This window comes from Setaria italica, chromosome VII (assembly GCF_000263155.2).
Source record: "Setaria italica strain Yugu1 chromosome VII, Setaria_italica_v2.0, whole genome shotgun sequence".
Lineage (NCBI taxonomy): Eukaryota > Viridiplantae > Streptophyta > Magnoliopsida > Poales > Poaceae > Setaria > Setaria italica.
Window position 1 is genome coordinate 33,632,337 of NC_028456.1, and position 13,392 is coordinate 33,645,728.

Below are 13,392 nucleotides of genomic sequence, written 5' to 3' on the forward strand. Positions count from 1 at the left end.
TAGAAGATTCATGCTAGAGGAGGAAGAAGAGGATGACGAGCTATTCCTAGTTATGGTCCCCGCACTTCAGCAGTGTCTATATGAGGAGAAACGGTTGGAGCACACCTTAACTCTGCCTGGTGCTGAAAAGGTCAGATAAATCTTGGAAGGTCACGAGAATTGGTGCAAACTGAAGTTCAAGATGGAGCCCGAGATATTTAGAGTTATAACAAATTATCTTAGAATGGAAAACTTGTTACGTGACACCCGTGGTGTTAGAGTTGAGGAGCAGCTGGGAATGTTTATATTTATGCTCTCTCATGATGCAAGCACCGATAGGCTAAAAAAAGGAATTCCAACACAGTGGTGAAACAATTTATAGGAAAATAACAGAGTTCTTCGATATAATTCCAGCACTGACTCATAGATTTTTGAAACTCCCAAATGTGAACCATACACATGTGAATATTGCATCAGACCCTCGCTTCATGCCTTTCTTCTAGAACTGCATTGGGGCCATTGATGGCACTCATGTTCCTATCACCATTGCACAAGAAAGAGCTGCTCCCTACAGAAATAGGAAAGAAACCTTGTCACATAACGTGATGTGTGCATGTGACTTTGATTTAAATTTTACTTTCATCTCATGTGGTTGGGAAGGATCTGCATCTGATGCAAGGGTCCTACGGTCTTCACATACGAAGGGTTTTCATGTGTCTGTGGGGAAGTTCTACCTTGTAAATGGTGGATACGCAAATACTTCCTCATTCGTTGCTCCATACCGAGGAGTTAAGTATCAACTTAGTGAGTTTTGGAGACATGGAAATCGGTATGCAAATTACAAAGAATTATTCAACCATCGGCATGCGCAACTACGCAATCATATTGAAAGGACCTTTGGCGTGCTAAAAAGGTGGTTTCCAATTCTGAAAGTTGGGGCATTTCATTCAGTAGAGAATTAAATTAAAATTCCAGCAGGAGCTGTAGTCTTTCACAATCTTATTACAGGGCTAAGATCACCAACCAAATAATATCAACCCATCTGATTATGTTGAGTTGCCAAAGGGGGATAACAACAGCCCAAATGAACTGCAATCAAATGAAGGAACCACCCTACGAGACCAAATTGCTCTTCAGATGTGGGCTGCCCGTAATAAATAGGTGAAGCATAAATATTTTCATGACAGCCTGTATTATTTTTTTCTTCATTGCTTATTTCTGTATTGTTTTCATGACAGCATTTATCTAATCTTGTTTATTTCTTGTAGCCATGTCAACAGAAAGGGCTACGTGGAGCCAGCCATGTCAACGGAAAGGGCTACATGGAGCTACACGTATGAGAAGGGACTTGTGGATATTGTGAAAGAGCTTGTCAACATCCCAATGTTTAAGGGACAGAATGGGTAGACAACAGAAGGTTGGAGGAGTGGGTAGACAACAGAAAGTTGGAGGAATATCACAAACAAATTCAATGATATATTTCCAATGGCATATTTCACGAAGCAGCAAGTGCAAGAAAAGGAGAAAGAGCTAAAAGGAAACTATAAGATAATAAAAGAAGTGAGGAAAAGTGGTGTTGGCTGGAACGATACCTTGGGTATAATCATTGCAGAACCAAAAGGTTGGGAAAAATTGATTAAGGTTAGATCTCTTAAATGGAGAATCAACCCCTTTATATAACAGCTAATCTTTATACAAACCATCTAATTATATGTTATTGTTGTACTTCAATAGGATAACCATAAAGTTGTCAAGTTCCGCAAGAAGTAATTTCCTTTATATAATAGCTTGGAATTATTTTATGAAGGTAATGCTTTCATTGCCGTGAAATTAGAACTGATTTTTTTCTAAATGTCCTCTGATAAAGTAGTGATTAAGCTATCAGTCTAATCATATGAAGGTAATGCTTTCATCTAATCATATGCTTTCAGTCTGTCAGCTAACTTAGGCTGATTTGGTCAAGTTTGTTAGACTATTAGCATTGAGTTAAGGCCTTACAATTCTAATGTTGTAGTTGCCAAGGTCAAAACTGTGATAAATAATATCGAGTCAAAACTACTGATTTTGTTGTTTTTCAACTTAAGTGGTCGAAACAAATAATATCCTATAAGACTATGTTGCTTATTAGGTAATGCACAACTGTTTTCTGAATTTAATTATAACCTGTTGATGCTAACCTGATGAAGTTGCTATCCTATAAGATCATGTTCCTAGTTTCAACTCTCGCTATTGTAGATGCTAAGATGTTGATATTGTTACCTTAATTTTTTATTTAATAGGAAGTGCGACCACATGGGATTTAAATTTTGCATCAATTGAACCCACTCCACAAAGAACTGAACCCACTCCACAAAGAACTGAGCTGCGAGCTAAACCCAATTCACAAAGAAGTGAGCTGCGAGCTGAACCCACTCCACAAAGAAGTATCTCAGAGCAAAGCAATCATAGCATGGCTTCTATAGATAGAAATCCACTCAATGTTGGTCTTGGTGGTGTAGAAAGCATAGAAGTTCAATCTGCTCCAGCCAGTCGTAATTCAGATGACCAAGATGTTACAGGTGGAAAGAAACGCAAACAAAGTCAGATGGCAACAAAACTTGGGGATTACATTGACTTTAGAAAGGATTAGATTGAAAAAACTCTAGAAAATTAGAAGAGACGTGAAGAAGACTACTCAATCGAGAAATGTATTGATATTGTGGATGCCATGGAAAGGCTATCGGATGAACAAAAGGTTGATGCAAATGAAGTTTTCTAAAGTGAAACGATCAGAAAAATATTGGTGGGCACCAAAAATCAAGTGTCCGGCTGATTTGGTCGAAGAAAAAGATTGCTCGGATATGTTCCCTTTCTCAGTTTTGTACCCTTGCTCAAGTATCGGTTGAATCCTCTATTTGCATATATAAAACATAAAATTTTGTTCCCTACTGGTGTCATTGATTTTACATTTTTTTCTCATTTTTTTCTGCAGCTTCCTAACTCCAGTGCTGCAGCTTTCTAAATCTAATATTGAAGAGATTCATGAGGCACAAAGAGAATGGTTGGGGAAGGTCCTTCGCTTCATTTGCTTAAAAAAAACTTATGTTAAGTGTCGATAACATATGTTACGTACCTTGCTATGTACCTTGTTACGTGTCCGATCGCACTGGTCGCAAAGGGATATTTTATACTAGATTGCTATGTACCAATTTTGTACATACCTTGCTTTGCAGAGAGATTTTTTTTTCTGTTTGGCGTGTTGGTTGTAGCAGCAATGAGCGATCGGGTTTGTTGGAAAATGCATTGCTATGCTCAGTAACGGGTAACACGCGTGTTATTCAGCAGCTGCAGTGGCAGGGTTTTTTATACCAAGGAGCGACCGGGATAGAACTTCCAAACAGTGACGGGGAGAGGGGCTAGAAAAACCGTTGGTGGAAGAGATTTGAAAATCAAGAAAAATCTTTGGAGGAGCATTTCTTCCCCGACCTAATCAACCCTATGCTTCTAAAGGCGCTCTTATGGCTGAAAAGTGGGAAGGGGAAAGGGATGTGTTGAATTTGCTCTGAGCGAGCCTAGTTGCAAGGTATTTGCCGTGAGCGCGGCCGCCGCCGCCCGCCGGTGAGCAACAGGCAACAGCGATGGCGGCGCCGAAAAGAAAGACACTCGCACTGGCACAGTTGATTGTTACGCGTACCGGGTTCAATTTTGAAGAGTTTGGGCCTCGTTGTTTAGGCCCGCGAGATAAGAGCCCGTTACATACAAGTGAGACTGCTACAGTTTGGCCCATTTGGGGTAATGATCACGACCTTCTAAATTTTTAAATAATTTCTCGAATACCGTTTGCCTTGTTTCATTCGTATTCGTTTCTTATTTCCCGGTAACATCAGATTCAAAGTTTTAAACAACATAAGTTATGGTGAGCTGCTTTTGGGGTGCAAGAATTTGGTAGGAGTTTTATTGCGTTGGATTTAGGATAAAGGGGGACAAAAATCTGAATTTCTAAAGGGACTGAGTTTGTTATTTGAATTGGCTAGGGTGCAATCCAAACTAGACCTCACGTTTCCGATTTGGAGAAGAAAGCAAATACGGTTCACCTTTTCAGCCACACATTGCTGGCTGATCGATAAAAGATAGCCAGCCAAGCCACACAAACCGTACACCTAACAGCGACAGGCTACGTATTCGTTACAAGTTCTGGCATGAGCCAATCCACACATATCCATGCTTTCCACTTGCTTTTGTGGTGTGCAACTTCAAGTAAACTTGCACCACAAATATCAAGCAATAGCAACCAAAGCCCCTTGAACTCGTACCATCCACGAAAAACAGTCGAAAAGAACACACGGAAAGGAGAGCTGAAAATGACTCATCACAAATCACAATTCACATGAACTGGAAAAGAGGGGGCAACTCCTACATATAAGCAGATCAAAGGCTACACTGCTACAGATCTGAACAAAAGTCACAACCCACATGATGCAATCAATGGTTGCACATGAAAAAGTTACAGCCAGCAACTCTTCACAAAGCAACACCCCATGTTCTCCAAGTACAGGCGCATGTTCCTGCCTTTGATGCGTTCAGAAAATCAGTGGCGCTAACACGCCACGTTTTCGGTACCACCAGACGAATCAAACCAGCAGAATGTGCATTCAGAAATCAGTGGCACCAACATGCCATGTTTTTCGGTACCAGATGAACAAAGCAGCAGAATGTGCACTCAGAAATCTGCAGCAAATCTAGCACACTGATTACAAACAGCAAATAGCCAAACAGGCAGATGAACCAATGATAGGAATCATTTCCATGCATCTGTGTATGCTCAAAAGTAACGAAACACCAATGAGTCTATTCTAGGAGCCACAGCATCAATGGGGACACTGTTAATATAACTCCAAAACACATGGAAAACCACATCAGAAATCGGCAACACTAACTGGGCGACACCACCGCTAGGTCATAACCAGAATGAATGTACAAGAGAAATGATAATGAGTCATTCAAAAACTATTACAGAACATGCTAGTAGATAGTTCAATACTCTTTAACATTGGCACCAAATTTGCCATCAAAGCGATACTTGAACACACAATGTATGATTCAGCACTGGTTGAATATAGCAGCCACTGAACAGAGTCTAAAAGGTACATGGTTTTGACCCAACCAACAAATCCGGCAATATAGCTCAATGGAACCCCAGCAATCTCAAACACAGTAGCTTACATGGCAAGGACTCGACAAAAGAACAGCCCCAATAAAGCAGAAAGACGGTGAATCCAGGGCTTAGAAGCACTTCCGGTGAACAATTGCTGGGCCTGACTCATCATACTCACCCTTCGAGATCCACATCTGCCATATAAACATCAGAGCATACTGTTAGTATACTGACAAAAATAAAGCATAGTGCAACTACTGCAACATAGGAAAATCTGATAGTTGAGCAACAGAGAAGTGTAAATCTTGACCTGTTGGAAGGTGCTAAGGGAGGCAAGGATGGACCCTCCAATCCAGACACTGTATTTCCTCTCAGGTGGTGCCACCACCTTAATCTTCATACTGCTTGGTGCAAGGGCAGTGATCTCCTTGCTCATGCGGTCAGCAATACCAGGGAACATGGTTGAGCCACCGCTGAGCACAATGTTACCATAGAGGTCCTTCCTAATATCCACATCACACTTCATGATAGAGTTGTAGGTGGTCTCATGGATTCCAGGCGACTCCATACCAATGAATGAAGGCTGGAAAAGGACCTCAGGGCATCTGAACCTCTCTGCCCCGATGGTGATCACCTGCCCATCAGGCAGCTCATAGCTCTTCTCCACAGAGGAGCTGGTCTTAGCAGTCTCAAGCTCCTGCTCATAGTCAAGTGCCACATAGGCGAGCTTCTCCTTGATGTCTCTTACAATTTCCCGCTCGGCAGTGGTGGTGAAGGAGTAACCCCTCTCAGTAAGAATCTTCATCAGACTGTCAGTGAGATCACGTCCAGCAAGGTCAAGACGGAGAATGGCGTGCGGAAGGGCATAACCTTCATAGATTGGCACGGTATGGCTCACACCATCACCAGAGTCCAACACGATACCTGCAGGAACAACAACATACTACCAGCTGAGATGGAAGAACCTTATACATCTCAAAATGCACTTTCATGAAAATGGATAATCACTTGCACACCTGTTGTGCGTCCACTGGCGTAGAGGGAAAGCACAGCCTGAATGGCGACATACATGGCCGGCACATTGAATGTCTCAAACATGATCTGGGTCATCTTCTCCCTGTTAGCCTTGGGGTTCAGGGGGGCCTCGGTCAGCAGCACGGGGTGCTCCTCGGGCGCGACACGGAGCTCGTTGTAGAAGGTGTGATGCCAAATCTTCTCCATGTCGTCCCAGTTGCTGACGATACCGTGCTCGATTGGGTACTTCAGGGTGAGGATACCCCTCTTGGACTGGGCCTCATCGCCAACATAGGCGTCCTTCTGCCCCATTCCCACCATCACGCCGGTGTGGCGCGGGCGTCCAACAATACTCGGGAAGACAGCCCTCGGCGCATCATCCCCTGCGAAACCGGCCTACCAAGAACACAGGCGTCACTTTACGGTCAGTACTGTGAATGCCCGACCACAGATTTGTATGAACCGATGAGGAGCAGCAGCACAAACCTTGACCATGCCGGTGCCATTGTCGCAGACAAGGGGCTGGATGTCCTCGCCGTCAGCCATCTGGTCAGTTGTTCTGTTGCATCAACAGATTCAAGCATAAGAAGGGTACTCCTACTAATCAGAATCTGCTTATTTAGCCCGTGAAAGGTAATCCTATCAAATAAATTCTGCAGGCAAGCTACCACTTCCAGTGAGGCTGCTTGCTGCAGTTTATTGTGGCACGTAAACCTTCCGTTCCCCATAAACCTTTCTTCATAATCCTAACCAAAAAACTGGGAAACAAACTGATCCAACTACTACTCCGCCGCGCAGCGAATAAATCCGCCACGAGATAGACGAATCGGAGCACCCATACCAGCAACAACAAGGATTCGGATTGGAGCGCTCATTCGCAGCGAACAGGAGATCCATCCACCGCAGAACAGAATGAAATAAAAAAAACAACCATAGAAAGGTAGGGCTTCCTTACCAGCAAGGGAGAAGCCGACCGGTCGGAGCGACGGGGCCGACGGCGGAGGGGGCGGAGTTCCGGCGGCTGGATCTGGATGGCGGCGCGCTCGTCCCCGAGGACTGGGGTGGTGGAGTTTATACAAGAGCGGGGGGGAAGGGGAGGGGAAGGGATGGGTGGTACGTGGACTCGATTGATGCGTGGTCCGTGACACAGATACGGTTTGAAATACGAGGCGTGTATTTTTTTCCCCCAAAAAATTGAATAATATTTCAGATGTTCGGCGTCTACGAATTTCGTGTTTATCATATTTTTTCCAAATGGAGATCTTTTTTAAGGATATGCATCTATTTTTCAGTTATCAGTTAGTATCTAACATTTCCTTTTGACCACGGTAACAAGAATGGAAAAAAACAAGGTATAATTTCAGCATGAAAGAGAGGTCTCAAATGTTCTTCTTTTTTTAAATCATCATGTTACAGCTCTGTTCTTTTTTTAGACTGTAGTCCAACATGGAGTATTTTTTTTTGTCATGGAGACGTGGAGGACACTTCATTTCTGAAAATTATTTAGGCCAACATCTCAAGAATTATTTAGCCCATCCTGGCTAGTGCCAACTAAAATTAGTTTGCAATCAAATAAAAATAAATAAAAGGGGATCTCAAAGACAGTTATGCATCTCCTGAACTCCGGTTGTCACGGGCTAGAAAAGGCGATGGCATCAAAAGAGGCATTATTTGCAAAAAAAAAAACTTTTAATTGGGAGGAAATTATTTGCAAGTAGGTCCATGCCACGAAGCCAATGCTTCTAACTTCCAACAAACCACACCGTTGAAGGCGAAGAACTTTAATTGAAAGCGAAATAAAAACAACTCCTTTAGGGTAATTTGTAATAATGAAATTTTATGATTTCAGTTCAGCATCTTGAGTTTGGATTAAGAATCAAACAGCATCGCTAGAAGAGTGAGAACCCCGGCACCAAGGTATTTCATGTCTATTGTGTATCAGAGACAATGCTATTTACACAATAGAAAACTACAATTATATTCCTTCCACTGGATGTACCTGTGGTCCGGTACCAAAGAAAAAGAAATGGAGAAAAATGAGAGCGAGTCGAAAAAAGGAGAGAAAAAATAAATAGAGGCCCCCCAAAGAGCCGCCTGAGGCTGGAATGAGCTGGAGATGCTGAGACAACCTGGACCGCACGATGGGCGACGCGGAGGGCGCACCCGCCGTCCGATCTGCCTAGGTGGGCCCCGTGCGGCAGCATCAGTACGTGCGCGCCCGCCAATCGGTCGGTCCAAGTCCAACTGGTTCTTCGCTGGATGTTGCTTGGGTCGGCTTTTGGGCCTGCTGCGCTCACCCAACCGAACGAACACCCCATTCCAGGTGTTGCCTTTTCGATCAACTGTCCAGCTTTTGTACCTGATGCCCTGATTGATCGAAAATTTAAATAATATTTTTCCAGCTTGTGCCTGAATTATTTCGTCAATCAAGTTTACATTTATATAATGGCCACTCGGGTATGGCACAGCTGTTCTGCAATGGGTTTGATGATGAAGTCTCCTGCACGATGGATGGCACTAAGCCAGCGAATTTGACGATGCTTGTTTCTTTTCTTACAAAACTTGACGGGCATGTTCTCGCCTACGGAGTAGCTACAAATAAAACCAGGCAGATCCCGGATACTCCACGTCGCAAAACAAAAAAAAAAAGACATCTGCGTCCGTGCGTGCGTTGCCAGGGGAGTTGGGGGTCACGACACCACCGCCTTTTTCATTCTTGGTCTCTTGCGTACTGTGGCGAGTAGTGCGTGCCATGTTCGTTCGATCGACAAAGCTGCACGCGCGTGCACGTGGCAGGACTCGCGTCCCATGGATCCTGTGCGTAGCAAGTTCAGACAGCACGTCCATGCCCTGCCCCACGGCACAAACACAGTGTCCGAGAGAGATCCCATGGCTCGTCACCTCTTTGTCCTGCAAGCCAGGCGCCAAGACGGTGTCTTTGCTTGTGGTGTTGGCAAGAATGCAAAATACAGAGTTGAGAAGTGAGAAGAAGCGTCGAGAGTTGAGACTGCCATGTACTATGCGTTGTTGTTAAAAATGATAAATAAATTCCTAAATAAAAATTCTCCGTCACGATGAATGGTCGTTATTTTCTTGTGAGATACAAGAGGTCGTTACAGAACCCAAACTGAATCTTCGATCCTTTTCCTTTTCCTTTGGAACGATATCTTCACCATCGTGGGATCACGCATTGCAAGGCCCTGCTAGGTAATGTAGTAGGTCCCATGTGCACGCATGCAAGTATGCAGCAGAACGACCGATGCTTTGCTTTACGGCCGGCATTATCACGCATGAAAGAAAGCTGCTAGCCTGCTAGCTAGAGAGCTTGCGGCTGATCTGATCGGTCGATCGAAAATAGTTTGCTTGATCTTAATTAAAGATGGGCATGGTGCGGCGAAGGACTGGAACCTTCCTCTCTCGCTCACCCCCGATCGATCGATCGTAGCAGTTTTAAGGTTCGTGCAAGCACGGGAGGAGATCGAGAGAAAAGGAAAGAAATCACCGCCGCCGGTCAAGACAGCTCGCGTCAGCAGTGGCGGGGGTGGGAGTAGTTGTAGCACGAGGTATCGAAACCGGGATACTTCCGGCTAAAGTTTATCACCTGTCACATCGGATGTTTGAATACTAATTAGGAGTATTAAATATAGATTAATTATAAAACTAATTGCACGGATGAAGTCTAATTCGCGAGACGAATCTATTAAGCCTAATTAGTCCATGATTTGACAATGTGGTGCTACAGTAACCATTGTTAATGATGGATTAATTAGGTTTAATAGATTTATCTCACAAATTAGCACATGGGTTCTGCAATTAGTTTTATAATTAGTTTATATTTAATCCTTCTAATTAGAACATAGCACATACGTGCCTCCAAATTAATATAATGGATCGACGGATCGCATCCGGTTCGCTTCACGGGTGAACCACGCCCATCTTTAGCCGATCTGCGCGCATTTTAATGAGTACGCCGCCCACTCGATCGATTCCCTCGTGCTCATGTTAATTCACGGATTATTGTGCGTTCGTGAAGTGCTTCTTCACCATTGATGCTTCACGCTCACCACGCGAGGATTCCAACCTACTTTTCCATCCTAAAAAATGCATTTCTGATTATATATAGATAAATAGATCTATATATATATATATATCAAACACTTATTATAGCTAGAATTATACTCTTTTCTTGACAGAGGTGTCAAGGGAGCAGTAACAATGCAGCAGCTAGAACCTTCGGGATGAGAATCATGATTGAGACGACAAAACCATCCATTTCGCCTAAAAAATTGTGAAACCTTAGGGATCATACGGGCTCAATTCCCTCATCTGGGCCGGGATGATCCGGTCTGCCCAATATTTGGCCCAAGTTCCTCAAGACAGGCCCAGCTAAACGACCAACCCTTTCCTGCGTCGTCGTCCTTCTCCCCTCTCCCAGTTCTTCCTCCTCGGCGTCTCCTCCTCCCTCTCGTAACCCTAGACAATCCACCCCCACCCACCCACCGGATCGGGTCTCAGCATCTCTGGGCGCACGAGACCAGGGATTCCCTCGCGATCCTACGAGTGCCATGTCGGTATTGTTCCTCCCTGTACAGATTGGTTGCGTATCAGTGTGTGTGATCCGTGATCGTGTTAGGGAGAGAGTATGTTCAGCTTCAGCTGGCATTTCTATTCATTCGTGAAGCTGGATAGAGAAATTTGTGCTTTCGTATAGATGTTGTATCCCCGCGAGCGGATTCATCCCCTCGGAGCGTGTCCTGATTGGTTCAAACCTCGATCCCCACGGTCTGCGCTGTGTGTGTCAGCAGCAAATCTAGAATTACTGGACGTTTTCTTCTGTAGTGTTCTAGCCCACAAAATCCAATCAAGATCTTACGAGTGCCATTTCAACATTCCTTCCTTCTCAAGATGTCTCTGAACTGATTCAGTTTCTGGACTTGGTGGTGGTATATGTGCCTGGTCAGTGTTCATGTTAGCCGTACTCTCAACTCTCTTGTTTTTTTCGTAAATTGAGATAGGGATAATTTTGTTCCACCAACTGTGACCTACTGAGATGAATAAAGTCAGTTAAGTGTGTGACCGCTTACTCAGTGAACATCTGCCACAAGTCACGGCATAAATTTAGTGTGCCATGTGTAACGGGCTTGCTGATGTTGCTACTAGATTTTACTCCCCCTTTGGAACATAGGATTGCAAAAACATAGGAATAGGAAAAACGTAGGAGTTCTATAGGAATGCAACTACAAAACGTAGGATTGGAAAATGTAGGAGTTTTTCCTAAGATAGGTGTTTGGATGGGCATGGGAAATTCACAGGAATGGAAATCTTATGAAGTGTATAATCCCCAATAGCAGTAGCTAAGCTAATAGAATGGAAACCTTAATGGGTGCTGCTCAGAGACTTTATCAGCAGCAGCCAAGGTCATTTGCCTCATTCCCACGTGAAGGGGAAAGAAAAAAAGATGTCTGACTGGATGTTTTTTTCCTGTTGTTTTCTGATGAAATGAGCAGCATAGGAAACTTTCCTTCAGTTTTCCTATGCTCCAATCCTTCATTCCAAAGGCATGAACAGTGCTCAATCCTATAGGAAATGGAACCCTCCATTTTTCCTCCAAAATTCCTCCAATCCAAAGGAGGCAAATTATGCAAATGCTTTGTTCTTTGGGTTCAGAACTTCAGATAAGCTACCTTCGGAAGGTTCAACAAATTGGAATTTTTATATGTAAATGCAAATTGTTGATGTAGGTTTTTTTTGTGTTTGTAACGTTTTCATGTGATCAGTGTATCTATTGTTCTCAATCTTGGGAAGGGAATTTTATCTGACGATGTTTTCAGTTTAGATATATCGTTTCATTTACAATTTGACATTTTGTTTTACAAGAAAAAAGAGGAAGGGGACGGAACCAAATTTTAATGTCTTTGGAATTTCAAATTGCACCTGTTGCTGATTAAATGTAGTCTGTAGTTTCTGAATCATATTGCACAATGTCTTGGATTATGCTTGAAATGCTTGAAAAACAATCTTTTCCTTCTCCATGTGGTTTTGTAACAGCTTGGTTTATGTTCTTCCAGGGCGGACGCTGAGCCTGTTGATCAGAAGAATAAACTCGAGGAACGTTGCAAGCCACTATGTGTAAAATCATTGTATGAGTATGAGGTGTGTATATATTTGTCTTAGAGAACTTAGAAGGCCAATTCAATAATTCCAACCACAGAGCGAGCGCTAAGTTTGGCATTGTTCTTGCGCATCAGTTCATGACAAAGCTTTACTTAAAATATTGCTAGAAGCTACAAGTTTTTAAGTCTATAACTTAGTATGCTATAAAGTGTGCATACATATCCTTTTACCATCTACATTTCCTGGCATTCTTTTTGCATTCCCAGAGTCCACTTCAGTTGTCTAGTCATCCTGTAGCAGACTAATTAGGAGTTTCTGTTATTATGTTGTCAATAATATGTTCCGAGTCAAATGGTGCAAGATTGAATTCCGGATGGTATAATCATACAAACATGCTATTTGAATCATGAAAGAAGATAGGATGTGGTTACCATATACCAGTTTGGTTTTCATCTTCCAGTCTTCTATAGCCAAAACACGGTGCTAGAATTTTGAACCACTGTGTTGTTTTATGTTAGTGTTGGCAAGCGTGATCTTGAGGCTTTTCCTGTGAAGTATGTTTACTTGCTAAGCTCGTGTGCTTGGTGTTAATGCTAGCCTTCTTGTGCGCAGAGGTGTGTCAAGAGAGTCGAGAACGATGGAAGTGGGCAGAAGCACTGCACCGGCCAATATTTCGACTACTGGTCATGCGTTGACAAGTGTGTAAGTATCGCCTGCTCGTTGAATGGTTACAAATTAACATTCTTGACTTTTGATCAGTCTGTCGGCAACTCATGTTGTGATTTGTGTTACAGGTGGCACCAAAGCTCCTTGACAAGCTCAAGTGATGATGGCATGCTACTACATTTGACGTGTGACTTCGTTGGACACTCGCACTCCCCCATTTCAGTTCTCATGAACTTAAATAAATTGACCTGTTTGTCGTGCCTCTGCTTTTATTTGCCGACCCTGTAACAGGATGCCTTATTTTGTCTAACTCTTCGAGCAGCACAGCAAACACGGATGGGTGCTTGAATTTAAACGGGTCTTATCATCTAATTCGTGCAGGCGTTTACATGTACAAGAGGAATCACGTTCCTCTGTTTTCTCAAATATTGCTAGACTCGTTTCCTTAAGGGCATTGGTAGCTAAAAGCATTTACTCATTGGATT

The 13,392-nt window shown here is 43.2% G+C and overlaps 2 protein-coding genes across 3 annotated transcripts; one reads left to right on the forward strand and one right to left on the reverse strand.

Moving 5' to 3' along the window:
- Positions 1–4,927: 4,927 nt before the first annotated feature.
- LOC101779009 (actin-7-like) lies at positions 4,928–7,238 on the reverse strand. Of its 2 annotated transcripts, XM_012847176.2 has the most exons (5): positions 7,083–7,238; positions 6,614–6,686; positions 6,130–6,523; positions 5,424–6,037; positions 4,928–5,307 (listed from the first exon to the last, which is right to left on the reverse strand). In XM_012847176.2, the coding sequence occupies exons 2-5, from the start codon at positions 6,671–6,673 to the stop codon at positions 5,242–5,244; spliced, it is 1,134 nt and encodes a 377-aa protein (XP_012702630.1). In that variant the 5' UTR covers positions 6,674–6,686; positions 7,083–7,238; the 3' UTR covers positions 4,928–5,241.
- A 1,734-nt stretch (positions 7,239–8,972) lies between these two features.
- Positions 8,973–13,356, forward strand: LOC101779670. Its single transcript, XM_022828572.1, has 5 exons — positions 8,973–9,108; positions 10,428–10,698; positions 12,196–12,280; positions 12,854–12,943; positions 13,036–13,356. The coding sequence occupies exons 1-5, from the start codon at positions 8,973–8,975 to the stop codon at positions 13,066–13,068; spliced, it is 615 nt and encodes a 204-aa protein (XP_022684307.1). The 3' UTR covers positions 13,069–13,356.
- The last annotated feature ends 36 nt before the right edge of the window (positions 13,357–13,392 follow it).

Bases quoted from the DNA above. Each gene is read 5' to 3' on its own strand.
- LOC101779009 (XM_012847176.2), bottom strand. From the start codon at position 6,673: ATGGCTGACGGCGAGGACATCCAGCCCCTTGTCTGCGACAATGGCACC. The intron at 6,524-6,613 runs GTTTGTGCTGCT...TGTTCTTGGTAG, and splicing joins ATGGCACCGGCATGGTCAAG to GCCGGTTTCGCAGGGGATGA. The intron at 5,308-5,423 runs GTCAAGATTTAC...TTTATATGGCAG, and splicing joins CCCTTAGCACCTTCCAACAG to ATGTGGATCTCGAAGGGTGA.
- LOC101779670 (XM_022828572.1), top strand. From the start codon at position 8,973: ATGCCCTGCCCCACGGCACAAACACAGTGTCCGAGAGAGATCCCATGG. The intron at 9,109-10,427 runs GTGAGAAGAAGC...GTGAAACCTTAG, and splicing joins GCAAAATACAGAGTTGAGAA to GGATCATACGGGCTCAATTC. The intron at 12,944-13,035 runs GTAAGTATCGCC...TTTGTGTTACAG, and splicing joins GGTCATGCGTTGACAAGTGT to GTGGCACCAAAGCTCCTTGA.